Here is a 27,054-nt window from a genome sequence, read left to right as displayed (position 1 = left end):
CAAGGTCCCTTCCAAGTCTGATGTTCTAAGACGAGAAGAGATTGGAGAACCACCTGACTGAAATGGCACTGGGTCTGCTGCTTGATAGGGGGTTGGACTCTCTTATTCTGTTGAATCTCTTCTCAGTCAAGCTTTTCTGTTCACACATCCCTTACATATAGGGGTGTGTGTGTGTGTGTGCGCCTCCATTCATCCAAGCCAGGATGGCTTGGGGGTCATGTGATATCCTAAGCTGGCATCTGTGCCTATTTGCAGCGGACGGCTAAGCAATAAATCACACACTGGTCAGAAAGCAAGACTCGTGAAAAATGCGGAACAAACAACAGGAAAAAAAGAAAGTAAAGAAAAACAGCTTTGCAACTTGTTGGTTCTGCAGAAGGAGGATGTCGACTCGGAGGGTTGCAGCAGTCTATGGTTTTATTGGCAGAGAACCAAGCTGGACTCGAGGGGCGGGAGAACCACGGAGGGGGGTCTGCATTCCCGCAACAGAGCTGGCTTCAAACGTCCAGCGGGGACGGCCATTAAATTGGGGATGGCAAAGGGGGGGTCTAAGTCTGAGCACAAGGGCCTGTGGATCAGCAGTGGGATCCTGCCTGTTTCCACTACCAGTTTGGTGACTGGGCGCGCAGATGCGCACAGTTTTCCCCACACCAGCTGAGGCTCTGCAGCGCCTCCCACAGCCCCAGTGCACACACAAACACACACACAACTGGGTGGGATTTCTGGTACAGATAGGGCAAGAGAAGACACCCCCCCGCTCACCACCCTCAGCGTCACAAGAGGGAGGGCGAGGTGTGAGGGTTAATTCAAGTCACGGAGGGGAGGGGCAGAGGGGGCTGCATTTTTCTCCTTGGAGACCCTCTGCGTCTCTTGGGCACCCGACTACGCTGGGTGAGCGAAAGCGGGAGCAAACTCGGCCCCAAATTCTCCCTGCGCTGACTCGCCACGTCCAACTCACCGCCGCGGGACAAGTTGCCGCGAGACAAGAGCTCTGCTAATATCAAAGAAATAACGGGATGGGATCGTTAAAGAAAGGATACGAAAGGAGGGATAGAACAAAGTGGGAAGGGCAAACATTAAACTATATATATATATATATATATTAAAAACATTCATTTTAAATAATTAAAACCAAATCGTTAAAATTGCTCTGCGACGAGTTGTCTTGGGGTGAGTCGGACAGGGCGAATCGTCCTGTTCCGTTCTCCTGATGGATCCGGAAGAGTAGTCTTTCCCTGTATGGGGGACCCTCCCCTCTCCTGGGGGGGCGAGTGAGGGCCAATAAAAGGCACTTGAAACTGGGAAGAGGTGGGGGGGACTTTAACCTGGAAAAAAAAAAAAGCCTATTGCACGAACCCCACCATCTACGCCGCCAGGAGACCAGAAAGAGTTGGAACGAGTTACTGGCCAAGTGGGAGGCTGGCTTAGCCCAAGCAGGTGGGGGCATTTCGCGAGGTGGGTTGGGTGGGGGTGGGGGGGCAGAAGTACCCACCTCTTCCACCGAGGGGAGGGGGCTTGGCAGCAAGAGGCAGAAGACAGAGGAGTGATGACTTGAGGGCGGAGGGAGGGGAACGAGGCGGTTTCCCCCCCAAGCTTGAAACAAAAGACGGTCAGCCACTCTGCTTTGGTGCTGAATCCCCCTCCCCTTTTCTCTAGGGCTGAAGGAAGGGGGCAAAGGTGGTGGACCCGGGGCAGCTGCCTTTGCCCCTGCTTCGCCCAGGGGAGCCTCTAGCTGAGCTGGTCTTCATACTGTTTGCGGAAGCAATCTCCGGCCGGGAAAAAATCCCAACAGCGCTCTTGGTACATTTTCCAGACATAGGATTCCTGCAAAAGAGAAAAACACAGGAGCCAGCTGGTAAAAAAAAAGAAAGAAAGCAGCTTCCCTCTTTTTTTTAAAAAAAAATAAAATCAGCTACAGGGAGTCCTCGGCTTACAACAGTTTGGTTGAGTGACCTTTCCAAGCTACAACGGATTTAGGACAGCGACCGTCACAGCATTTCCCGGGGTTACATGATCAAAATTCAGATGCTGGGAAACTTAGCATGGATTTAAAGACGGGTGCAGCATCCCTGTCGGGGCCTTGTTGGAGTCTGATTCGGAGGGGGAGGTCGAACAGTTGACAGGGAGTGGGAGTAGCGTGGCTCTGGGGGCTGTGGAGGAAAGTGGGGAAGGGCAGAGTCTGGCTGGGCCTTCAGAGGAAGACCCAGGGCCGTCCCCTCCTCTTCATCCTAGGGCACGCAGAGAGGAACGGAGAAGGGAGCAATGTGAGTTACATGGGTTACGGGGGAGAAAAGGGCCCTGATTCCCTTCATTAGCTGCAGCTGGGAAAACAGGATTTAAAAAGAGTGTTTCCTCACAGCACCTTGCTGGAAGCAAAGTGTGAATTATCTTTGTTTGTCAAGTCTTATCTGGGTTTTGGCATCCTCCCGACTGGGCGTGTTTCATTATCGTTTGAAGTCTTCAATTCCTTCTCCTGCCTTGTCTCATTAATTGCTGCAGCGTGGTTTGTGTTGGTTTTTATTTATAATTTATATGTACTTTGGTTTTGGACTGAATTTCTTCCCTTTAAAAACTGTTCTTGGGAGTTTTTTCTCCAGCCGATGATAACTGGACATTGGGGGCCAAGTTGGAGGAATTAAAAGGGCTTGACCTACTTTTGTGACTTTGTTGCTGTTGTGCCACGCCTCTTTGGGTCATCACAATCCCAGGCTCACGTAATTGCCTTTGCCAGTTTCATACAATAACAGAGTTGGAAGGGGCCTTGGAGGTCATCTAGTCCGACCCCCTGCTCAAGCAGGAGAGCCTAGTCCAAATATTAGCCTCCACCTAGGATCGAACTCACAGCCTCCTGATTGTGAGGCGAGAGCTCCCCCACTAGGCCACCGGAGCTGCTTTTGGCTTCCAACAAGCCAAGTCAATGGAGGGGAGCCGGATTGGCTTAACGACGGTATGATTTGCTTAACGACTGCACTGATTTGCACAACAGCCTTGGCAAACAAGGTCGTGAAAAAAAGGTGGCACTTCCTTAACAACCACCCTGCTTAGCAGTGGAAATTCTGTCTCAGTTTTGGTTGTAAGTAGAGGACTACCCGTAATAATGTCATTTTAAAAAACATTTATGGAATAAATCGCTGCCCAAAGGAGAAAAAAAGTGGAGAAAAAGGGCACAAGGCATGGAGAATAAGATATTTGTAAACAAGCAAAGGATTTCCAATGATCCTAACGTTTAAAATTCCTTGTTTCATGAAGGAATGATTGAACGAAATGTTATAGGTTTGTCGCATCATCTTTCAAGAAAAGCTCTATAAAGATCGACTTATCATCTTTAGTATTTAGTGTCACCGTTGTTTGACATTGTTTCTCAAACAACGTGAAGAAAAAGAAAAGGAAAAAATAGCAAAAGAAAAGAAAAAGAGAGAGGGGGAAAAAAGAAAAATATTATTAAAAGAAATAATTTAAAAAGAAGAAAAATGAAGACAAAATATTGAGTTTTAATTCCCCCCACTCCCGCCCCCGGGCACCCTCGGGATGTCCTCTCACCTGGCCCGTGTGCTCCGTTTCATCCTTATTGATGAGATACATCAGGAAAAACCTACAAGGGGGAAGAAAGTCGGGAAAGGAATGACGTGGAAAGCTTTGCGAGGAAAGGAATCGTTGCCAAGCATATCTTCAGATTTAGAGAAACGTGTGTTGTACCCAGAGGAACACCTTTGAAGGGGTGGGAAATGCTGTCTCCTGGGAAGTGGACAAGTTGAAAGGAACGGGGAAGGGGAAAATGCTCCTCTTATCACCCTTCCTGCAATTCAACTTGTAGGTCCCCAATGAACTGGATGACAATAACTTGTGAGGCAGAAGAAGAACACCTAGCAAATAAGACAATGGTCAGATAAGAGAAATCTGAGTCCAAAGCAGACGTGTAGTTTGAGAAAGCGACTTGCAAGATTTGTCACCATAACCTTATAATAAAAGCAGTATTCGTGTTAATGACATTGGTTCCCTGGTCTGGACTACTTCTAAAGGCTGACTTTGGGCCCTACTTGCTTGGTAAGGGCAGGGGTGGGATTCCACCGGTATAACAACCGGTTCGGTGATCGCGCGCTCCGCATTTCAAAAAGGCAAGCCCAGACTTACCCTCAACTGCAGCCACTGTGAAGAAAACAGCTGAGGCGCGGCAAATCGCTCTGCCACGTGAATCAGCTGTGCTCTAAACAAGGGCAGAATGCCCAGAAAAAACCAGTGGCGGGCAGGCGGGCCCACTTCCTCGTTGCAGCGAACTGGTTCGAAGCGAGCTGAGCATTGGAACAAGGGGTTTGCACGAACCGGTAGAATCCCACCCACTGGTGGGATTCAAAGATTTTTTACCATCGGTTCAGTGGGTGTGGCTTGGTGGATGTGTTTTGCACGCGTGCACACACTTTGCTTGCATGTGTGTGCCAAATGCGTACTTTGCGCAGGCGCAGAGGCATTCCAACTCACCTCCTGCAAGCCTGCCCTCTCCCGGTCGCTTCAGCAGCTGCCGCACGGCATTCTGCTGCGCCGTGCAAAGCAGTTGCTCTTCAAAAGCAGAGGATAAAGGTGACTATGGGAGCCTGTACAGGCAGGTGGGCCCAACAGCAGAGCGGTGGAGAGAAATGGTTCGGTCTCTGCTGCTCATCGCCAGTACCGGCTCGGCAGAACCGGTCCGAACCAGTCGAATTCCACCCCTGACTAAGGATCTGCTTCTCAGAGTCTTTGAAGGAATGGGTTTCTGCTTTTCTGAAACTTTCAAGGCTACACGGTAAAGGGCAGGAAAAGCCTGGCCGTCACTTTCTCCTCCCCACCGTATCCTTTGCTTACATGTAATTTGCCAGGTTGTGCTCCTCCAACGTGTGGGTCTCAAAGCCGTGGGGCGTCGTGTCAAAATAGTCACTGCCAAGCCCGCAGATGAAACATTTGGTCTGTGGAGGACAACAAAGGGCAGTGAAGAAAAGGGAAAAACGGTCATAAAATGAGATTCTTAACACCCACTCTCCTTAACAACGGAAATCCTGGTCGCAACTGTGGTGTATATCGAGAAGTGCCTGCACAGCATTTTTTTTTTCTGTTCATAGACTGACTTTCTACGGGTGAATCCATGGGTGATTCCATTGTTCCACCAATCAAAGATACCATCATTTACATCTCCCAAAACAAAGAGGTGAAAGACATCTCTCTGGGAACAAAGCCCAGATGAAAAACTTCCAGATGTTTTTAAAGGGTTTTTAAAGAAGAGATTGGACAATCATTTGTCTGGAATGTTGTAGGAGTCTCTGCTTGATTTTGGGTGGTGGTGGTGTTGGACCAGAAGACCTCTAAGGTCCCTTCCAACTCTCTTGTGTTATTCTGCTAAAAACGACAAGTGATTCAGCGTACCTCCATGTCCTCCTTCACTTGCTCCTGCTGGTCTCTCAACTCCCCAAAGGCATCAATGATCAAACCTGGGGAAATGGAGAAAGAAGTCCAGTGTCAGGGGTTCCGACGGATGCCCTAATTAATTCATGAGCCTCGAGCCAAGTTTCAAAAGAAATCAAATTATTTATTAGGAGCAACATGTCCGCACTTTTCCCAACTGCGGTCGGCTCTGCCCTACGTAATTTATTGTTCACCCACGATCCTGTTTCCCCCCTCCTCCCAGGGTGTCATAAATCACATTCTCCAACGAAGCACTTTCACGTGGGCTCTGGAAAACACGCCTTTCCGGCTGGTCTTGGTAACTTGAGACACAATCTGGAGAAAGGTATGTGTGGAATGTGCCTCTGATCATAGCAACGAACTGCTCCATCAGAACTCCTCCCCACTCCTTCTTAGGGCAACTCAAAAGCAAGTAAGGAATGCTTTATGAGTTGACATCCAGAAGTCAAAGAGAAAAGAAAAACTTGAGATTAAGGAAAGCAAAGCCACTTTCCCGAAAACCACTACTACCCTCTACAAAAGGCAGGGTGAGTCACTGGAAGAGACATCCTGAAGATGCTCAAAGACATCCTTGCTTCACACATACTGTGTAGAGCAGGGGTCTCCAACCTTGGCAACTTTAAGACTTATGGACTTCAACTCCCAGAATTCCTCAGCCAGCTTTGAAGCAATTTTGTTCCCGCAAATACTGGTTAGAAAAAAGGAAGTAGACGAGAGACACAGTGATACCACAGAGACTCGGGAAGGGATGTAGGCCCACCCATCTCACCTTGGATGATGGCCAACAAGATGACAATGACAAAGAAAAAGAAGGTGATGTCAAAGATCACGCGATAGAGCTCATATTCGTCTCCCGCCGGATCTTCAATCTCATCCCCGATGCCGCCACCGGCTCTCACTCCAACATACATGTGGAAGAGGTAACACTGATGGGAGAAGAGTAGAAAGCATCCAGATTCAAGATCGAGGGCACAATTCAGCCTTCCCAACCCCGGTGCCTCCAGACATCCAGGAGAACATCAGTCTAGGAAGTCTCGTTGTCTCTCACCGTCATCATGTCATCACATTTCATGTCAGGTTCATCCTCATCCTCGCTCTTGTTATAGAACTTGCGAAAGAAGTTGAAGGCTACCACGGTGTAAAGGTAGACAACCACTGCCAGCAACCCCACGGTCATCATCAGCTGGGGAAAGAGGACACAGGTGAAGGAGATGGTGAGTTGAGTAGCAGGAAAGAATAGCTTTCTCTTGGTGCCTATGAAGCAGAGGACTCCTCTCTCAAAACTTCCCTCATCTCAACTGACCTGTTTGCCATTGTGGGTGACAGAGGACAGGATGGTCCGTAAGGTCTTGACACCCATGGCAATGTCCAGAAGGTGGCTAGCGAAGAAGAAGTTGTTGTAATGGCCAAGGACGGACATCACCATGTACCAGAAGAGATACAGGAAGGACTGCAGTGAGAGGGAGAGAAAGAAGAACTCAATGGAAAACAAATGAACAAATATCCTTGGGTCTTGATAGTAGGTAGAGGAAAGTATTGCTAAGATTAATCTGGCAAGACTGATGTCACAAGGACCAAGAAGAACACATGGAATTACTTCTTAATTTCCTCATTGCTTTTCCACTGATAGACAGAATCTTGCCAGACTAAAGCAACTATCGGCATAACTTTAGATATATCCTGTGAATTGCTAAGGAGGGGCTGTCTTAGCCCTCTCCCTCCCTCCCAGACATGCCAAACTCCACCGCCTCTTTGTCCTCTGGGAAAATGGGGCAAAACTCCCTTAACAGTCTCGCTTAGCCACATAAATTTTGGGCTTGATTGTGGTTGTAAGTCTGAGACTAGCTCTATGTTCCTTGACATCTGCTGATGTTTCGCTGAGTTAGTGTCGACCCTTAAGAACCACGAGGACAGAATTTCTCCAGAATGAAAGGAGGGTCAGTATATCTATTTTAGTGGTGAATTTCTCTGCCTTGGGGCCAAGTCCTTACTTACATTATCCGTGAAGATGACGCCAAGTTTCCAGATCTTGTACTTAATGTCAATGGAACTAATCCTGAGAGAGAGAGAGAGAGAGAGAGAGAGAGAAACAGCAAGAGCAGTTAGACTTAGGCTTAGAAGCACTTGCAAAGAAGGAAGGAAGGAAGGAAGGAAGGGAGGGAGGGAGGGAGGGAGGGAGGGAGGAAGGAAGGAAGGAAGGAAGGAAAGAAGGAAGGGAGGGCGCACTTATACTTAGAAGCACTTGGTAGGTAGGAAAGGAAGATAAATAGCACTTATACTTAGAAGCACAAGGAAGGAAGGAAGGAAGGAAGGAAGGAAGGAAGGAAGGAAAGGAAGGAAAGGAAGGAAGGAAGGAAGGAAGGAAGGAAGGAAGGAAGGAAGGAAGGAAGGAAGGAAGGAAGGAAGGAAGGAAGGAAGGAAAGAGAAATAGCACTTATACTTAGAAGCACTAGGAAGGAAGGAAGGAAGGAAGGGCACACTTACAAGAAGCATTAGAAAGGAAAGAAGGAAGGAAGGAAGGAAGGAAGGAAGGAAGGAAGGAAGGAAGGAAGAAGGAAAGAGAAATAGCACTTATACTTAGAAGCACTAGGAAGGAAGAAGGAAGGAAGGAAGGAAGGAAGGAAGAAGGAAGGAAGGAAGGAAGAAGGAAAAGGGAAAGGAGAAGAGCAATAGCACTTAGACATACTTAGAAGCACTTAGAAGGAAGGGAGAGAGGAAGGAAGGAAAGAAGGACTTATATACCGCTTCATAGCGCTTTACAGCCATCTCTAAGCGATGATTCCCTTAACAATTGTGCAAAGAAAGGTTGTAAAATGAGGAAAAACTCACTCAGCACACATCTTACATAACAACACAAATTTGTGTTGTTCAATTGTGATCATAAGTCAAGGAGTACCAGTACAGTACTCTACAGTAATGTGCGAAAAGGTGTTATAGATACTAAAGAAATATTAACACCCTGAATTGCAACTTTAAATGCTCCCTCTGCCGTCTACCTGTCAGGGAGACGATGCCAACTTGAGCATTACCTGGTGCCCCATATCTCCCTCTCTCTCTCTCTCTCTGCCCCTCCTGTTTTGCCCAACTTTTCTCACCAAGTCAAGAACGACGTGTCCGGCTCCGATTTCTTTTCATTTTGGGCTGAGATCTCTAGGCTGGCCAAATCTATGCCCAAAAGTTCTGCGATCCTTTCTCGCCCGTAAATGTCGCCATATTTGTCTAGAACCTGGAAAAGAAGGGAAGCGACAATTAGGCATATTGTCAACTCATAAAATATTTCCATGGTCTTTTTAGAGTTGCCAACAGAAAGGAAGGGTGGGAGCAGCGCGGCAGCTTGGAAACTGAAAGTGCATTCCATAGATGTTTTCAAAGATAGTAACTAGGCGACTGACGTTTCTACCCTGCAAATATCTAACTGCAGAGCATGACTGATGACTCCGGGCTATGGATGTGTCCCATTGGAGAATATGAATTAGGATACACCCAGAGGGGTAGGGGGGAAAACCAGGGTCAAGGGTGACAATGAATGATGTGCCTCAGAGTCGGCTACACCCAGGCAGTGCTGGATAATTTAACTCCCAATAAATCCTTTTTAAGTTTTGGAAGTTTGGCTCGAGACTCATGATTTAAATGGGGAAACTGCCAGAATCCTGACACATATTTTAAAATCACAACCATACAGGTAGCCCTCAATGTAGGGCCATAATTGGGACAGGAACTGCCCTAGCTAAGCGATGGGGGTCATTCACCAAGTCATTCCCAAGCTTATGACCTTTATGTACTCAGGTCGTTAAACAAATCACAGGGTCGTTCAGCGAATCTGGCTCTCCCAATTCATTAAAGCCCCCTGAGAAGAACAGAAATGGTGATCTCATGACCCTGGGACGCTACAACCATCATAAACTCACGCCGGTTGCCAAGCGTCCAAATTTCGATCGTGTGACCGCAGGGATGCCACAATGGATGTAAGTGCGAGGACCAGTTCATGAGGTATGTTTTCAGCATCATCATAACTTTGGTCATTAAAAAATAATCGTGTCAACTCATAAAATATTTCTACGGTCTTTTTGGTGTTGCCAACAGAAAGGGAGTGGGGGAGCAGTGCAGCAACTTACAAACCCAAAGTGCATTCCATAAATGTTTTCGAAGATAGTAACTAGGTGACCGAAGTTTCTGCCCCGCAAAATTCTAGCTGGAGAACGTGATTGATGACTCCGGGCTATGGAGGTGTCCCATTGGAGAATATGAATTACGATACACCCAGAGGGGTGGGGTGGGGGGAAACCAGGGTCAAGGGTGACAGTGAATGATGTGTCTCAGAGTTGGTTACACCCAAGCAGTGCTGGCATGTTAACTCCCAATGAATCCTGTTTAGTTTTGGAAGTTTGGCTCGAGATTCATGATTTAAATGGGGGGGTAACTGCCGGAATCCTGGCAGTAAGTTGAGGATTACCTGTACAGATAGATTCTCTTAGCCTTTTGACAACAATCAGGTTCTCTCTGCTCACCCAACCTCCTCTGGAAGAGCACAGGACTTGTGGGCAATCTTACCTTCCTTTTGATAAACTTATCCCAGTAATTGCTCGGGAACGACCTGGCACAGCAGAAAAAAAATGGGAAGCAATTTTTAAAAAGCCATCAGGGATACGATTCCCTCATCCCTCATCCCACATCCAGACCTTCCATTCTTTTCATCCTCCTGCAAAGTCCATTCTAATCTCTCCCTCCTTTTGCAAACTGATTTTGCCATGAATTCGGGTCCTGCCTTTCAGAGGTGTGGTATTCAGCCGGTTTGGACTGGTTCTGGAGAACCGGTAGCGGAAATTTTGAGTCGTTCGGAGAACCGGCCAATCCCACCTCTGACTGGCCCCGCCAACCCCATCTCTTCTCTGCCTCCCATTGAGTCCCAGCTGATCGGCTGGCTCTTCTTTGATTGCCCTGCACAGGAGAACGGAGCTGGAAAGCAGGTTAGTGGGGTGGGGAGGGAATGGGGGGTTTTGCAGTAACCTTCCCCTGCCCCGCCCACCAAGCCCCGCCCGCAGAAAGTAAAAACAAAATTGAATCCCACCACTGCCGACTTAGCCATGAAAACTCAGGAATTCTGGGAGTTGAAGTCCACAGATCGTAAAGGGGCCATAGATGCCGACCCCTGGCCTAAACCCAGAAACAGCACACCATCCGGCCATACACCAACTACAAACAGTTCAAATTGGCCAATAAAGGACTCTTACTAGGAGAAGGACAGACAGAGCGTAGAGGCAGAGTCAAGAGAGGAAGTAGCGTGGAGTCATTACGTTCCCATAAATGGCGCGTCCAATCCCTTCTCGATTTCCGTTAACTCTTAGCTAGTGCCAATTTAGTACTGACCCGTTAATTGTCCGGATTCTTGTGTATAGCTATGAGCAATAAATCAGCTTAATCTGCACTCCGGATTCTTTGTGCCTGACCTACTTCCGCCCAGGGTGGGCTGCTGGGGGTTCACGGGGGTTTGGGAAAGGCCCTAGCTAAGATTCTGAGCAGTTTGGAGAACCCCCCCAAATCCCACTCCTGGCTGGCTCCGCCCACACTGCCCCGCCCCTCACAGGAGTCCCCAAACGGCCTGTTTTGGATGCAGGTAAATGCAGGGCGCGCATGGAGGCTTGAGGAGGGTGAAAAACGGGCCTCCTGGAAATTAGGGAAGGCCAGAAATGGGCCTGTTTCTGGCTTTAGGATAGCCTCCGGAGCGCGGGAAGGCCGTTTTCACCCTCCTGGAGGCTCAAGGAAAGACTCTGGAGTCCGGGGAAGGCAAAAACTCCCCGCCACCGTCGTGGTGCAGGAGGCCAATTGGCCATGCCCACCATGGCCACGCCCAACTAGCAACCAGGGAGTTGCTAAAATTTTTAAGGCCCAGCCCTGCTTCCGCCGTTTGCAATTTTTAGCTCAATGACGTCATAGGCTCAGAACTGAGAGGGGCTGCCGTGGCTTGGGAAGCGAGGGGAGTTCTGAGGGGCCGCCCCATAACCCGTTTCCCTTTCCTTCACTCACGGAGCGTTGAGCACCAGACGATCCCACTGGCCTTTGATGTCGTCATCCTCCGGTTGCTCCGTGATATAGAGCCCGCTAAACTCCAACGTACGGGCCAGCTCCTTCTCACGCTTGAAGATGACCAGTGGCACCTTGAGACAGTTGTAGCCGATGATGCAGAGGAACGCGACCAGGGTGTGGATGATGGACAGGAATTGTAAGGCTGGCTGCATGTAGCCCGTGCTCTCCTCCAGGAAGAAGTAGACCACGCTGTCTTCTTCGTCCTCGTCCCCGTTGCCATTGCCATCCCCGTTGCCCCCGTTGTCGTCTCCACCGAAGCCGGATCCTGCCCCGGATCCTGCATCCAGATCGCCTTCAAGACCAGAGCCTTCAAACTCCTCCTCACCGGGGGGCGTGTCTGACACCTAGGAAATTGAAATCATTAATAGGACGAAGAAACGATAGATTAGGGGTGTCAAACTCGATTTCATTGAGGGCCACATCAGGGTTGTGTTTGACCTCAGGGAGACAAGGAGGGGGCATGGCCAGCTCAATGTCACTCATCAAGGCTCTCCGTTTCCCTCCCGAGCTCCGTTTTCATTGGCAGAGGGCTGCAGGAGGCCGCCGTGGCTGGAAACGGAGCCCAGGAGGCCTGCAATGTGCTCTCCCAAGCTCCGTTTTCATTGGCAGAGGGCTGCAGGAGGCCGTTGTGGCCAGAAACAGAGCCTCGGAGGGAAACACGCAGGTCTCCCGAGCTCCGTTTTCACTGGCAGAGGGCTGCAGGAGGTTGTCGTGGCTGGAAACGGAGCCCAGGAGGCCTGCATGCGGCTCTCCCGAGCTCCATTTTCACTCGCAGAGGACTGCAGGAGGCTGTTGTGGAGGGCCACACATAGGCCTCCCGAGCTCCATTTTCGCTGGCAGAGGCACCACAGGCTGTTCCTTCACTGTTTCCAGGATGGGCCTGTGGGACAGATCTAAGCACCTTGCGGACCAGATCCAGCCCGTGGGCCTTGAGTTGAACACGCCTGCTATAGATGAAACCAAGATGAGGGTCTAAAGGAGGAAAAGCTAAGGTCCGGGCTTACAATCCTGGCTTTTCTCTAACTTGGGTCACTCTGCTTAAGGGTATTATGACCATTTATATCCCAGGTAGATGTCCATTCCTTTCTCTATCCCAACCTCTTAATACAGGGGTGTCAAATTCAAGGTCTGTGGGCAGGATCCACCCTGCGGGATGCTTAAATCTGACCCGCGGGGCCAGCCTGGAAATAGCAAAGGACCGGCTATGCAATGCCCCTCCCCCATGCCCCATTTTGGCCAGCAGGGTGTTACAGAGGCTGTCCAGGCTGAAAATGGGGGGGAGGGACCTTGAGGGGGCCTCATGTGCTCCCCCAGACCCTGTTTTGACCTGCAGGGTGCTGCAGGAGGCACCTGTCCCATCTCCCTCCCGCCCCTCCCCCCGGCCAGCCCAAGGAGAACTACAATGCTGATCTGGCCCTCGAAGAAATCTAGTTTGACACCCCTGTCTTAATAGATTCCGCTATCAAGTTCTTCTGGATCCCAGGATGCTCTGCGAGAAATGACAAGACCAGGGACATCCAACTTTTGGCTGGCTGAGGAATTCTGGGAGTTGAAGTCCACAAGTCTTGGAAGCTGCCGTGGTTGGACATGGATTTAAACTCTTGGCTCACTCTGGACCCTCTCACCCTCTTTCCCAAACTACTTGGGAAGCCCTGATAATGGGGTCCCTGCATCTCTACTCCCAAGAGGCAACTCCCATCCATCCGCAAACCTTTTACCTTATAAAAAAGCAAGATGAAGTTGATGGCAAAGGCCAGGAAGAGGGCGAGGAAGCGCAGGTTGTAGAAATTCCTGGACAGGTAATTCTGAAAAGATGAGAAGATCAGGTTAAGTGTAACGGGATGGTTTTTCTCCGCTTCAGAAACCTAAAAGTTTTCACGATTAAACTGTTTCCAAGTCCAAAATAAATTCGCTTCATGTTCTGACCAAGGCTTATTGAGACACTAACAAACACACGCTAGTCCCAAAACCGTTTTGTCTTTATTTCAATGGCTGTGAATTTTAGTCATTCGCAGCCCGTAATGAGTCTCAAACAGTTTGGAAATAGTCCCAAAGACTGCAACTCCCAGAATTCCCCAGCCAGTTCTGCTGAAGTCCCCCCATCTTAAAGTTGCCAAGGTCAATAGATCCTGTTCTTTAGCACACATGATTGTCAATCCAAGCGAGACCCCTTACCAGGAATTTGACCCTCTGGATCTCCAACTCGTTCCAAAACTCGGAGACTCCCTGTTCCTCTTCTTTCTTCTCTGGCCGCTGGGCCATCTTCTTCTTCTTTTTCTCCTCCTGGGCTGGTGGCGGTGATGGCGGCTCTTCCTCCTTGTGTTCTTTCTCTTTCTTCTCCTCTTCTTCCTTGGCAGCCTTCTCTCCGTTTTCCGCACTGGAAGGCCACAGAAACCATGTTGCCGATTATCATCACCGGCTATCCTCCCAGACCCTGTGCCCAACCCCAAGAGTAGTTAGGGCAGAAGTCTCCAAACTTGGCAACTTTAAGACTTGTGGACTTCAACTCCATAATTCCTCAGCCAGCCATGCTGGAATTCTGGGAGTTGGAAGTCTACAACTCTTAAAGTCGCCAACTTTGGAGACCCTGCCTTAGGCAATGAAAACTTCTGCCTTATTTTTTTTTTTAGTGGGTTCTGATGAATTCGACAACCACAGATGGACCTCCAAACCACTCAACTCAGCTTTCTCTGGTTCTGCTGGTGGTTCCTCAATCTTCTCCAGCTCCTCCTCCCCTGCCTCTTCTTCCACCTGGAGAACCACAAGAGCAACCGTCAATGAATTGGATCCAAGAGAAGAAACAAAAGGGAGGGGCATGATTCAGAAAGGAAAATATTATGAGATTTCAAGAGGGTTATCCGTCAACTAAAAAATACTCCTTTGTTCTTTTTAGTTGCCAGCAGAAAGGGAGTGGGGAAAAGCAGTGCATTCCTTAAATGCCTCAGATTATTGCCTTGGTAGCCAAAGCTGTTGGCGCACAAAATTATTACTGGAGAGCATGATTGATGACTCTTGGCTATGGACGTGTCCCATTGGAGAATATACATCCAGGGGGTGGGGGGAAGACCAGGGTCAAGGGTGAAATGAATAACGTGTCAGAGTCGGCTTCAACCAAGAAACACCGACATATCAACTCCTAATCAATCAATCTTTTTTACTCTGAGAGAGGCGGCTAGAGACTTGTGATTTGAATGGGGGTGGATTTGTTGGGAGCCCTGACAGCATCACTCAGTACTAACGTGGCATCCTGTAGCTTGAAGAAGTAAACTATGGATGATTAGGGGACTGGAGGCTCAAAACATCTGAAGGATGCTTGCAGGAATTGGGTACGTCTAGTTTAACGAAATTAGGATAGCAGTCTTCCAATATTTTGAGGGGCTGCCCCAAAGAAGAGAGGGTCAATTCATTCTCCAAAGCCCCTGAAGGCAGAACGAGAAGCAACGGATGGAAACTAATCAAGGAGAGAGCCAGCCTAGAAATAAAGAGACGCTTCCTGACGGTAACAACAAATTAATCAGTGGAACAGCTTCCCTTCAAAAGTTGTGGGTGCTTATCTCATTAAGAAGAGATTGGATAGCACTTTGTCCGAAATGGTCAAGTAGGATGTTGGATTAAGAGGCCTCCAAAGTCTCCGCTCTGTTATTCTGTTATAGGCCAACATCCATGGAGCCCGAGAAAGCAAACTCCAGCCCTACTTTGGGGATACAGGGATTTGAGGGGCTTCCCTTTGCCACTAGATCTGAGCACAGGTCCGGCCCCCCTTCACTTTCCTTCAAAACTAGGTTTTGGGACCAGGTTAGGGGCTTCTCTTAGGCTCATGTCCCCTGAACATAGTTTCTCTCCCTCCTTTCTTTTTCCTCTTTGTCCACTTATTCTATACTCTATGTGCATGACTGCATTCCCACTCATGTTAATAATACTATTACTAAATTTGCAGAGGATACAACAGTGGTGGGACTCATCTCTGGGGGTGGGATGGGGGCATGAGTCTGCCTAGCGAGATGAGATGGACCAACGGTTGCTTTCGTGGTGTGGAGACCATAACTTGGTCCTCAACACCAAGAAGACCAAGGAGCTTATAGTGGACTATGGAAAGAATACATCAGACCTCCAGCCCTGGCTTATCAGTGGAGACCAAATGGAGCAAGTGGCCAGTTTTAAGTTTCTGGGTGTTACCCTAAAAGAGGACCTGACCTGGGGTGCTCACATTGCAGCCCTGGTCAAAAGGGCAAAGCAGAGATTAGACTACCTGAGGTTTCTCAGGAAATGACAACTGGATGAAAAACTGTTGGTGACCTTCTACCGCTGCACCAGAGAGAGTGTCTTAACTTACTACACACCTGTGTAGGGTTTGTCACTTGCACAGGGGCAGATAGGACAGCACTCCAGAGGGTGAAGGTCATTTCCCAGAGGATTATGGGTTGTCCTCTCCCCTCTTTGGAAGAGCTTTACAGCTCCCGCTGCCTTAAGAAAGTTCAAAACATCCTCAAAGATCCATCTCATCCTGGACACCCCCTTTTTTTTTTTTTGAACTATTACCATCTGGCAGACGGTACAGGACAATAATAAAAACAAGGACAAATAGGCTGAAAAACAGCTTCTATCCTAGGGCAGTAGCTCTTTTGAATTCTACTGAATAGTGCGGTGTTGGAGGGTTTCGGTTCAATGTGTGGCGTGTGAAGGATGTATGTTTGTGTTTATTTTCATGGTCATGATGTGCACTGAAGATGATGTTTGATTTCGTTGTACGAGGTGCAAGGACGATAAACTTAACTAAACTAAACTAAACTAAACTAAGCTAAGCTAAGCTAAACTCCCACCCCCTCAAGCCCCAATCATACCAAGCCCCAATCATACCAATTTCCTCTTGAGGATGGGTGTCCCTTCAGGTGTGGGAGGTTCCACTGGGGTGGTGTCCCCCATATCTCCAAGCCCGCCAGGTGCATCAGGGGCCATGGAACGGAAATGCTCTTTCTTGGGATCCCCTCCAAAACCTTCTCCACCTTCACCTGAGGCGTCCTCCTTGCCGGGCTCTGTAATATTGATTTCTTCTCCTTCTTCCGTCACCTGCTCATCTTCATCAGAAGGAGCCACGTCTCCGTGGACCTCATCCTGAGTTGGATCAGGCATGCTGGCCAACAGTTCGGTCATGGTGAGCTTCTTGGCCTCCTCCACTAAGCCACCACCAAAGAGGGTGTTCCAGATGAGCAGGAAGAAGCACTTGAGGACGCTATAGAAGAAGACAAGGATGCCCATTAAGATGGTGTAAAGGAAGGTGGCCACTCCCACGGCCATCTCCTTGACTGTCATCTTCTTGACTTTGCGGAACTGGCGGCGGATGTTGCGATAGGTGAACATGCGGAAGAAATTCAAGATGCTCTCCAGGAAGTCCCTGAAGACCGAAGACCCCTCCGAAGGTGCCGACACACTCTCGGCTTCCCCGCTTTCTGCGCTTTCTCCTTCTTCCTCCACCTCCTCCTGCGCCTCACCTTCCTCCTCTGAAATCTGGGAGGCAATCTGCATCTCAAAGATGGTGTCCTCACAGAAGTTGATGAAGAGCTCCATCTTCTCCGACTCGCCCCCTTCATTGACCACGTCGAAAATGAATTGTCTCTTGGATTCCTTGACCTGGGGCATCTCCCACTGGGTCTTATTGGTCTCGCTGATCTCAAAGTAGATGCGTTCGATGCGCTTACTGGCACCCATGATCTCAATGCGGCCCAGGAAGGGATTGAAGTAGTTGAGGATGCATTCGGCCAGTTCCAGGAAGGTTTTCAGGCGGGCGTCATGAGGCATGTGCTCCGAGAGGTTCGTCAGCAGCACAGCAATGTTGAAGCCAATGTCTTTGGCGGGCTCCTGGAAGCGGTTGGCAAACTCCTCATAGTCTATCATCTCGTTCTCATCCGCTTCTGAGCAGGAGAGAAGGAACTGGATCTCCGATGGTGTGTACTGCTTCTGACTGTCCATGGCCTTCTGGAAATCCTTCTTGGAGATGAGGCCCCGCGGATCGGTGATATAATCGCGGAAGGCATCGGATGCCACAATGTCCTTCAGTTTCAAGAACATGTCGAAGAATTTGAGGATCATCTCCACGTTGCTGGAGGACTCCACCAACATGTCCACCATCTGCCGAGCGATGGTGCCGTGCACCACGTTTCCTGAGTAGATACACCAAGGATGCAAATTATACTTTGACAAAGGGGCTGAACGCGGAAGACAGACAAGAAAGTTATGCTGGCAGGGATATTTTGTTCCTCAAGAGACAGGATATGTAAGTCATAACCAGACATTTGGTAGACGACACAATTACACAAGGTCATAACTGTCCCAAAAGTGCCTTGTCAAAGGGCAACTGGACATTGTTTTTCCTTGAAGGTATTTTGCTTCTCGTTCAAGAAGCTTCTTCTCATCTCATCTCATCTTCTTATCTTCTCATCCAAAAACTTCTTCAGTTCTGAACTGAAGAAGCTTCTTGGATGAGAAGCAAAACATCTTCTAAGAAAAACAAAGAAGCCCAATTTCCTTTTGAAAAAGCTCTTTTGGGACAAACATGACTTGAATGACTGGGAATCTCCTTAGACAATGTCATAATTGTGTCATTTAGTCTAGATATACCAAGAATACAGGTGATGGCAGTGCCCTGCCTTCCTCTTTGTTCCGTTCATATCTTTGCTCTGCCTTAGTAAATATTTTTTTTCCTACTCATTGCTTCAAGTTCTCCAACCTGGAGAAAATAGGGCCAAGCGTGACCCAATTTGAACACTTGGTCTAAGAATGAAACTGTGCGACTCATATAACCAGAGAGCTAATTTGGCCTAGTGGTTAAGGCACCAGGCTAGAAAGCGAGAAATCATGAGTTCAAGTCCTACCTCAGCCATTGCCCAAGACAAGGCTCTCCAAATTTGGCAACTTTAAGACTTTTGGGGTGACTTTGGGCCAATCCCGAGGAGACTGGGAGTTCTAGTCTCACCATAGCTATGAAAGCCATCTGGGTGACTTTGGGCCAATCACTTTCTTTCAGCCCAACCCACCTCACATAGTTGCGTCGTGGGGAAAACGGGAGGAGAAAAGTGTGTGTCAGCCTTGGAAGCTATTGTTTACTTGGAAGCTTCGTGGCTGACACATTCAGTGCCTGGGAATTTGGGAGAGGGGATTTCATAGTGAGGCAGAAGATTAGACACAACAACATTCCTTTCTCAGAGAGTCAAGGACACGTTGCCCTGCACCTGGAGGGGAGTGTCTGGAGGAAAGTCTCCTGTTGGGATGATAATTTGATTGGGCCATGTGACGAACTGATGAGTGCAGGGGATGGATCTTTGAATTTCTTTTGGAGAAGGGCAAACCCAGAACTCGCAGGTTTTGGGTTTTCCCAGATGTGCCAAGATGACAACTCTAATAAAATGAAACTTTGAAGAAATGCTTGTCTCGGAGTTGATTGATTTGGTGCTGGTTAGTTGGAAGGCTGACAGTGTGTTGGACATGTTCATGGTCGCACGTCAAGGGCCAGCTATATCTAGCATTGGCCTTCAGATTTTTGGCCAGAGACCCAGTCAGAGTCCAGCTGGAGATGCTAGCAACTGAGCCTAAGAGCCTATAAGGTTCTGCCCTTTAGAAGCCAACATGGAGTCCCACAAATTCCTCCAGAAGGTTGCCAGGTGATCACCTTCCAGCAGAGAAAGCAGCATCACCACCATGTCCTTTTGAAGGTCCAACAGCTCCTTCAGAAGTGCAATTTGGCTGGAATCCTGGAACAAGAACAAGCAAGTGTCAGATACAGAATGCAATGAAACGGGATGTATTTCTCAGGTAGGGCCTGAGGCCTCTTTGAAACACACCTCCTCAAGGAGAACCCCCCGGGCCTTCTTCGCTTAACAATCCTTCACTCATCAATATTCTAATCTTCACCCACGCTCCAGTTGGCTTCCAGCCAGCCATCAAAACCATCAAAACGCAATCACTGATAGGTGCGAAGGAGGAGGTTGTGTGAATCCATGGGTAAAGGTAGATTTACACAACCTGTGCTCTAAACCCCTCTGGGGTCCCATAGCACATGGACACTAAGTCTAGAGGGACATTTGGGATCAGAAGTCAGTTTAGATCGTGGCTTTTCAACCGCAGCGACTTTAAGACGCGTGGACTACATCTCCCAGAATTGCTATTCTGGGAAATGAAGTCCATGCATCTTAAAATTTCTGAGGTTGAGAAACATTGCTTTAGATATGTCCAACCTGACTAGTTATGGTCCTCATCTGCTACACGTAGAAAAAAAACCCAACTAGATGACCTTCCCAAAGCCTCCCGTTCTCTTTGGAGGATGCCAACCAGGAACTAACCCTCAAACACATATATAGAGTGCATTTCTTCCTTTGAATGAGTGGTGGCTTCCTTACCTCTGGGTAAGATTCGCTCCGAAATTGCTCCTCGTGGGCAGCGCAACAAAGAGATAGTTTGGTGAGTGAAAGAGATAATTCTGGAAAGATGTCTCCTCGCTGAAGTTGTCCCAATGCCTATTCCCACCCCGTGAGGAAGCTGACATGGGGTTCTGTGCTGTGAGGAAGCTGACATGGGGTTCTGTGCTGTGAGGAAGCTGACATGGGGTTCTCCAGGCCAACTTCTTCCATCCTTCTCTGACAATGACTTAGATCAGAGGTCTCCAAAGTTGGCAATTTAAAGACTTGTGGATTTCAACTCCCAGAATTCTAGGAGTTGAAGTCCACAAGTCTTGCCAACGTTGCCAAAGTCTTGCCAACTTTGAAGACCTCTGACTTAGAGAGAGCTTCCCCAGTCCGACTTGTTCCCCAACTGTGCCCCTGCAATCAAGCCCACTCATCCACCTCGCTGTTAGTGGTCCTCTTTCTTCTCCATCCTTCTACCCAATGCCTCCCCCTCTATCCCTCCCGCTCACCCGCCAGCGCCTGCAAGGTTACCAAATGAGCTTGGGTGGGAAAATGAGCCAGCAAGCCCCAAGCAATGGCCAAGCGTGGAGCCTTCAACCACCTCCTGATAGATGGAAGGAGATGGATAAAGCGGAGAGGACACAGCAGAAGAGGGAAAGCCGGATGAGGAACGAAAAGAAGCCACTGCAAAATGGAACCAGATCAAACATGCTATTCCTCCATGTTCAAGTTAACGGAGCAGGAGGCATCTGGCAGTTCGACGGAAGGCAAAATTTGTAGGTCAGGATTGAACTGGGGTGGGTGGGCGCTTGGTGCTCTCTGAGCTCGGTGGGTTTTCTTGCAGATGTTTCATGACCCAACTAGAGGACATCATCAGTGCTAGAAAGGAGGAGGGGGAAGAGGAGTGGGAATATGGGGTCCTTGGTGCTCTCTGAGCTTGGTTGTTTCCTTGCAGACATTTCACGACCCAACTAGGGAACATCATCAGGGCTAAAAGTGGCTTGTCCTATCCATGTTGGTGGGGGTGTACTTGGTGGCTCCCTGATTAGGACGTTGCTTGCTGTTTGCTTGTCTGTGTTGATAGTTCCTGCTACCAAGTTCCTTTACTCCTGTCAAGGAACTACCGAGAGAACAAGCTCCACTCCCTGCTAGCACTGATGACATTACCTAGTTGGGTCATGAAATGTCTGCAAGGAAACAACCAAGCTCAGAGAGCACCAGGGACCCCACTGTTAAGACTTTAAGACGGGTGGGTTAAAAAGTAACGGCTGCCTTGGGCTGACCTTGACCCCGAGTAACCATATAGACAACAGCTATAGGACATTTCCTCTTCAATATACCGATTCAGCTCACAGGGGTCTCCATGCGGCCCATTTTGCAGGGAGGGGGAAAAAAAAACGGGCCTTCTGGAAGTTGGGACCTGTTTCCAGCTTCCGGAGGGCTTCCAGAGCCCGGGGAAGGCCATTTTTGCCCTCCCAGAGGCCCGGGGGAGGCCTCTGGATCCTCGGGAGGGTGAAAACAGGCCTCCCCTTGGCTCCGGAGCCCCACTAGAAGCCGGAAACAGGAAGTTCCAGTAGGCCCTCGCCCACCCAGCAACCGGGCAGCAAACCGGCTGCTGGGGTTTTTGAATGCCACCCCTGAGGATGCCGTCCGTATAAGCTTAATCGATCGATTGATGGGTCCGGCCCAGTGAAAAGAAAGGGAGAGTAAAGGGGAGGGGCGTGGGAATGGAAGGGAAGCGTGGGAATTGGGAGGTTCAGCCAAAGGGGTGGGATGGAGGGACGCAGACCACAGAGAAGGTTCTTACGCCATTTCGAAGCTCTGGCGTCGTCTGTTACACATTGGGAAAAAAAAGTATTATTCAGAAGGGATTCTCAGAGAGATTTATTTCTTTTGTATTCTGCTAGGTTTTGGCTCCTGGCAGTATGGTCAGCCTGCCCTCAAAACAGTTCTGGTAGGGTGGGAACCACCATTTCAAACTCAATTTTTTGTTTTAATGCAAAGCATTTTGCACACCTCCACACTATCCATAAAGGAGAATATTTGGAGCCTTGGTGCTCTCGGAGCTTGGTTGTTTCCTTGCAGGCGTTTCATGACCCAACTAGGGAACATCATCAGTGGTAGAAGAGAGTGGGGATTGCTCTTATTTTTATATCCTGGTGGCTTTTCCTGTCAAGTGTTGGTGGAAATAGCCTTGGAGTCTCTTTGGTTGAGCATTTTACTGCTAGGTTGTTTGTCAGTTCCTTCATTGGGGTCTTCTTTACTTCTTGAATGTTGGTCTGATATTAATCTTGGAGGTCATTTATACCGGGGTCTCCAACCTTGGCAAGTTTAAGACATGTGGACTTCAACTCCCAGAATTCCTCCTCCAGTCATGTTAGCTCAGGAATTCTGGGAGTTGAAGTCCACACGTCTTAAACTTGCCAAGGTTGAAGACCCTTGATCTATGATCATCTGGGTGCTAATTGCTGGCGGGGAGATGTTTGGGTCAACCAGAGAGCCTCTGACCCCATCCTCACCAACACCGACGGAGGAAGCCATTAGGATATAAACTGAGTGCAAATCCCACTCCTTACCAGCACTGATGATGTTACCTACTTGGGTAACGAAACGTCTGCAAGAAAACAGCCAAGCTCAGAGAGCACTCAGGGATCCTTCACACCGTTATGGATAAGCCAGCTGGCTACTAGTTTCAGGCTGCAGAAGGGCAGGGGCTGTTCACAATGGCTGGACTTCAGCTCTGAAACCCAAGAGTCGACTGCTATCCCAAATGATGTGACAAGTATCAATGCTTTCTTTCCTTTCTTGCTAGATAATTAGTCAACAACCGGAGGTCAGAGCTACAGGTTTGGAGGGAAAAGATACTGGTTGCTAGCACGCAAAATCTGCGTTTGGATTTAAAGCATTTAAAGGTATTTCTTTTCTTAGGCAAGGTAGTCTCTTCCAGAGCTCAAACCAAGAACCCTTCCGTCTTCTCCCTCTCTTAATTTTCTCTTTACCTGAGCCAGTTTCATCATCATGTGAGCAAAGACGTGGAGGAAACCAATGACTGCGTCCCACAGTCTGCTGTGTGCTAAACTCTGCTGGTTCCCAGTGCAAGGTCCCTGAGAAGACAAGATGATAATGAGGATGAGGATGAGGATGATGATAATAATAATAATAATGACAACAACTTGAATACCCTGATTCTAAAAAAACCCACGCTACTTGGAACAGCTTATATCCTCCGACGCTACCTGAACCGTTCCTAGGTCCTTGGTTAGGACTCGAGCTGTTGAGCTACCAACCAGCCCCAAAGGCTGTGAATCTCACTAAAGATTAACCAAAAACAACAATAATAATAACAATACATTTTAAGAAGAAGATACTTAATTGATACCTAGGATGCTGGCAGCAACCCCTATCAACCATCAGCACCAGTCAATGACATTTGTGACACATTTTTAAATGTTCAGTTGACGGAGTTTCACGTTTCATTAATAAAAGTGGATAATAATCCAAAGTGGGGCACATTTCATATTAACTGCATGCAGAAGGAAGACCGAGATGAGCCTGACAAGGGCATTCGGACCAACCCTAAATGACAAAGGTTTTCGCCGCCCCGCCCTGAGCTGATCTCGCAAGGTTGAGGCACATAAGCCGATCATAAACTCATGGTTTCCTTATTGGAGGTTCACATCCTCGGGTGGGGGGGAGGGGGGATATTAAAAGAACCCCAAGGCCCAGGTGCAACACCTTCTGGAGATGGGTCTCTCCCTGTGGAACCTCCCCATCTCCAAAGCCATACCTGGATGTATTCCGTGAGGCTGTTGAAGACCTGCTTGGCTACGGACATCGCTTTGGAGAAGTTGCGTTTGCCCTGATCGTCGATTACGTCCTTGCCTGAATAATACCAGTAAAAGTCACTGATGGACTCCTGGATATTTGGAAGGGGAGGAAGATAACATCTTGTGAAAGTCCGACAGCCACAGGATAATTCTCCTAAGCTATTGCTGTGGATGCAGCAGTTATTCGTGAATAACAGAGTTGGAAGGGACCTTGGAGGTCTTCTAGTCTGACTTCCTCACACTCCAACTGGCCCATGTTCCTCCCCAACCTCCTCCTCACTGTCCGATTCTGCTGCCAGCTCTGTGGGCCACGACACTTCCATCCGTTGCTTCTTATCTTGCCTTCTGGTGCTTTGGAGAATAGCTTGACCCCTTCTTCTTTGGGGTAGCCCTTCAGATACTGGAAGGCCGCTATCATGTCACCCCACTAGTCCTTCTTTTCATTAAATGAGCCGAAACGGTGCTTGTTCCCTTGGACACCTTTAGCTGGGAGGTCTCTATTCTCACCTGAAGTCGCAGAAGGTAGTCAACGGTGCAGATTATGATGTTGATAGTGGTGGTGTTGCCAGTCTGGGTCCGCAGATAATTCTGGAAATCTGCCAGGGAAGACAGTGGATGAGAATTCGACCTCAGCCCCCTTCTTGGGTCCACCAAAACAAATAACCTGGGCCCATGTTGTAATAAATAACAGTCACATTCGTACTGGGAGTGACAGCATCCCCAATGAGACATCATATAAAAATTGTAGCGTTGGTCAGCATCGCCTCATCTAAGGATGCAGAAAACTACACAGAGTTGGGGATGTGTGAACAACAGAGGAACGCTGTCCTGGAGGGCAGGAGAACGTCCGTCTCCAAGGTCTCACAATTTAGACATGGAAACTTGAGCCCATCAACCCTCTTAGATTTTACTAGCTGGTTAGTATGACCTCCATGGACCTTCTCCAATAGCAACCATTTTTTTTTGACCGGACGTTCAACCATTCCAAACATTTTGAGGACATCCTAATAGAATAACAGAGAGCGGTGCGGTAGCCTAGAGGTGGAGCTCACAATCAGGATGCTGTGAGTTCAATCCTAGGTATTGGCAGATATTTCTCTCTCTGGGCACACTGAGAATAGATCTGCCGAACAAAACTCCGCACTGGCAACAGGAAGGGCATCCGGCCAATAAAACACTTTGCTAGCTCCATTCAGTTGCCCAGACTCCACCCTGCAAGGGATGATGGGGTCGTTAAAAGATGATGGTGATGATGATGATGATAATAGAATAACAGAATTGGAAGGGACTTTCCAGGTAGGAACCCTACACCATTTCACACGAACACTTGTCCAATCTCATCTTAAAAACTTCCAGTGTTGGAGTATTCACAACTTCTGGAGGCAATCTATTTATTTTAACTATCAGGAAAACTTCTCCTTAGTTCTAGGTTGGTTCTCTCCTTGGTTAGTTTCGATCCGTTGCTCCTTGTCCTGCCTTCAGGTGCTTTAGAGAATAAGCTGACCCCCACCTCTCCATAAAGGGGGTTGTATCTTCATATGTTTATTCAGCGGTTCCTATTTCTGTCTCTCCCCTCCTTCTTTCTCTTGGGTCCAACAAGTTCTACTTACCATTGTTGTGGCCTTCACAAAGGAGTTGCAGGAACCGAAAGAGGTCCTGGGTGAACAGGTCGTCGGCCATCACCTTCTCTCCTAGAGCAGGGAAGGGGTGGAGGGAAAAGACAGAACTGGCTAACATTAGCAGGCGCAACGTAGCAAGGAGGAGCGGAGAGAAGGAATGGGGATGAGCTGAGCGGGTAGGCAGGGAGCGATGCAGTTAGTTAGAAGCTGGAACTTCTCCAATGCCGGGCGCAAGCGAGTCTGGGCAAGGCAATCCCCACGGCAAAAATACGCTGCACACTGGGTGAAAACGCAACCCTGCAGGACTCACTGAGGCTGGATTCTCCTGGAGGCTGAAAAATTATAAAAATAAGGGCTTGGGGACCACGGTTACCCGTTGCAAACAGTAGCCCCCTTGGGAAAAACTGGCAGAATTTTAGATGCTCTTCATGACATTGCCAAATCAATGCTACAACGGAAGACGTCAAGGTATCCTTGATTTGCAATTAAAAGTCTGTGATACCCGTTGTAAAGTACCAATAAAGGAGAATATTTGTAGCTCAGGGTTGAAATGAGGGGTCCTTGGTACCTTCTGAGCTTGGTTGTTTTCTTGAAGACCTTTTATGACCCAGCTAGGGAACATAATCAGTGCTAGTAGTAGCAGCACCAGCAGTAGATATTTAAATATAGCAACTGGAACAGAGGGGTTGTGCAGCGAGCCAGAACACACAGTTATATTGGTTGAAGGGGGCGGGCTCCTGCATGAGGCAATCTGCACTGTGATTGGTTGCTGTGAGTGTGGAGAGGGAGTTTCCCTTTTTTCCCGCCCTTTTCTTCTGTGGGCCCTGTTTGTTCTGTGATTTACCTCACGATGCTCCCGTTTGCCTGACTATCTAGTTTGCTGGATACATAGTTGTAAAATACATTTATTTATATAAAACTACAAGGTCGTGTCAGTTGTCTCTGACACTTGCTGCACAAATTCCCTGATAGGGCTGCTCTTTGAAAAGTACCAATAAAGGAGAATATTTGTAGCTGAGGGCTGAATGGAGGGGTCCTTGGTGCTCTCTGAGCTTGGTTGTTTTCTTGCAGACGTTTCATGACCCAAACTAGGTTACATCCTCAATGCTAGTAGAAGTAGCAGTAGGCTACCAGCACTGATGATGTTACCTAGTTTGGCTCATGAAACGTCTGCAAGAAAACAACCAAGCTCAGAGAGCACCAAGGAGCCTCTTTTTGAAAAGCCGCAGAAGAGAACGGTTGAAGAGCAAATCAGTGAAGAATTAGTTCAAAAGCCCCTTCTTCCATTTGTGACGGCTTCAGTATCTTAATATATGCACAACAGTGTTGTGGCCACCTGCCCCTCCAGCAGCTGAGGGGGTGACATGGGAGTCAGGGTCAGCATCAAGGCAACCTGAGAGCTTTGAGTGGGAAGAGGGAATGGAGCTGGCAGAGAGAGAGAGAGAGAGGTGGACCCTGGGCAGCCCTCAGATGGAGAGTGACCAGCCCCAGGTCCGGAGGTGGCTGATGAGGAAGAGGAGGAACAGCTTGGATCCAGTGCCTGACGCACGGATGCGCAGAAGGCAGAGGAGAGGAGAGCAGTGGAAATCTATGGCCCAGTCCTTGTGAAGGAAGAGCCATCACTGCTCGCGAAGCCCCATCCTAGCTCTGAGGATAAAAGGCAGCCGGTGGAGACGAATCGTTGTGGCAGACAACGAT

At 48.6% G+C, this 27,054-nt stretch overlaps 1 protein-coding gene across 17 annotated transcripts in view; it reads right to left on the bottom strand.

Moving 5' to 3' along the window:
• Positions 1-1,086: 1,086 nt before the first annotated feature.
• RYR1 (ryanodine receptor 1) overlaps positions 1,087-27,054 on the bottom strand; it is a 140,519-nt gene continuing 114,551 nt past the window's right edge. For 9 of the 17 annotated variants that reach the window (XM_087939288.1, XM_087939287.1, XM_087939293.1 and 6 more), the window contains 20 exons: positions 25,348-25,428; positions 24,245-24,333; positions 23,698-23,826; positions 22,910-23,014; positions 19,178-19,259; positions 16,372-17,672; positions 14,195-14,265; positions 13,690-13,891; positions 13,233-13,319; positions 11,455-11,858; positions 9,982-10,024; positions 8,526-8,656; positions 7,426-7,486; positions 6,734-6,880; positions 6,479-6,613; positions 6,200-6,356; positions 5,392-5,456; positions 4,837-4,937; positions 3,541-3,592; positions 1,087-1,824 (listed from right to left, as the gene is read on the bottom strand). In XM_087939288.1, the coding sequence (XP_087795414.1) occupies positions 1,729-1,824; positions 3,541-3,592; positions 4,837-4,937; positions 5,392-5,456; positions 6,200-6,356; positions 6,479-6,613; positions 6,734-6,880; positions 7,426-7,486; positions 8,526-8,656; positions 9,982-10,024; positions 11,455-11,858; positions 13,233-13,319; positions 13,690-13,891; positions 14,195-14,265; positions 16,372-17,672; positions 19,178-19,259; positions 22,910-23,014; positions 23,698-23,826; positions 24,245-24,333; positions 25,348-25,428 (3,539 nt within the window). In that variant the 3' untranslated portion in view covers positions 1,087-1,728. Of the gene's footprint in view, positions 1,825-3,540; positions 3,593-4,836; positions 4,938-5,391; positions 5,457-6,199; positions 6,357-6,478; positions 6,614-6,733; positions 6,881-7,425; positions 7,487-8,525; positions 8,657-9,981; positions 10,025-11,454; positions 11,859-13,232; positions 13,320-13,689; positions 13,892-14,194; positions 14,266-16,371; positions 17,673-19,177; positions 19,260-21,717; positions 21,742-22,909; positions 23,015-23,697; positions 23,827-24,244; positions 24,334-25,347; positions 25,429-27,054 lie in introns of all 17 variants that reach the window. The other 8 variants (XM_087939279.1, XM_087939278.1, XM_087939277.1 and 5 more) reach the window with 1 other exon arrangement.

Source organism: Pseudonaja textilis, chromosome 10 (assembly GCF_049901715.1).
Source record: "Pseudonaja textilis isolate UNSWEBS1 chromosome 10, rPseTex1.2, whole genome shotgun sequence".
Lineage (NCBI taxonomy): Eukaryota > Metazoa > Chordata > Lepidosauria > Squamata > Elapidae > Pseudonaja > Pseudonaja textilis.
This window is presented reverse-complemented; position numbering and strand designations above follow the sequence as displayed.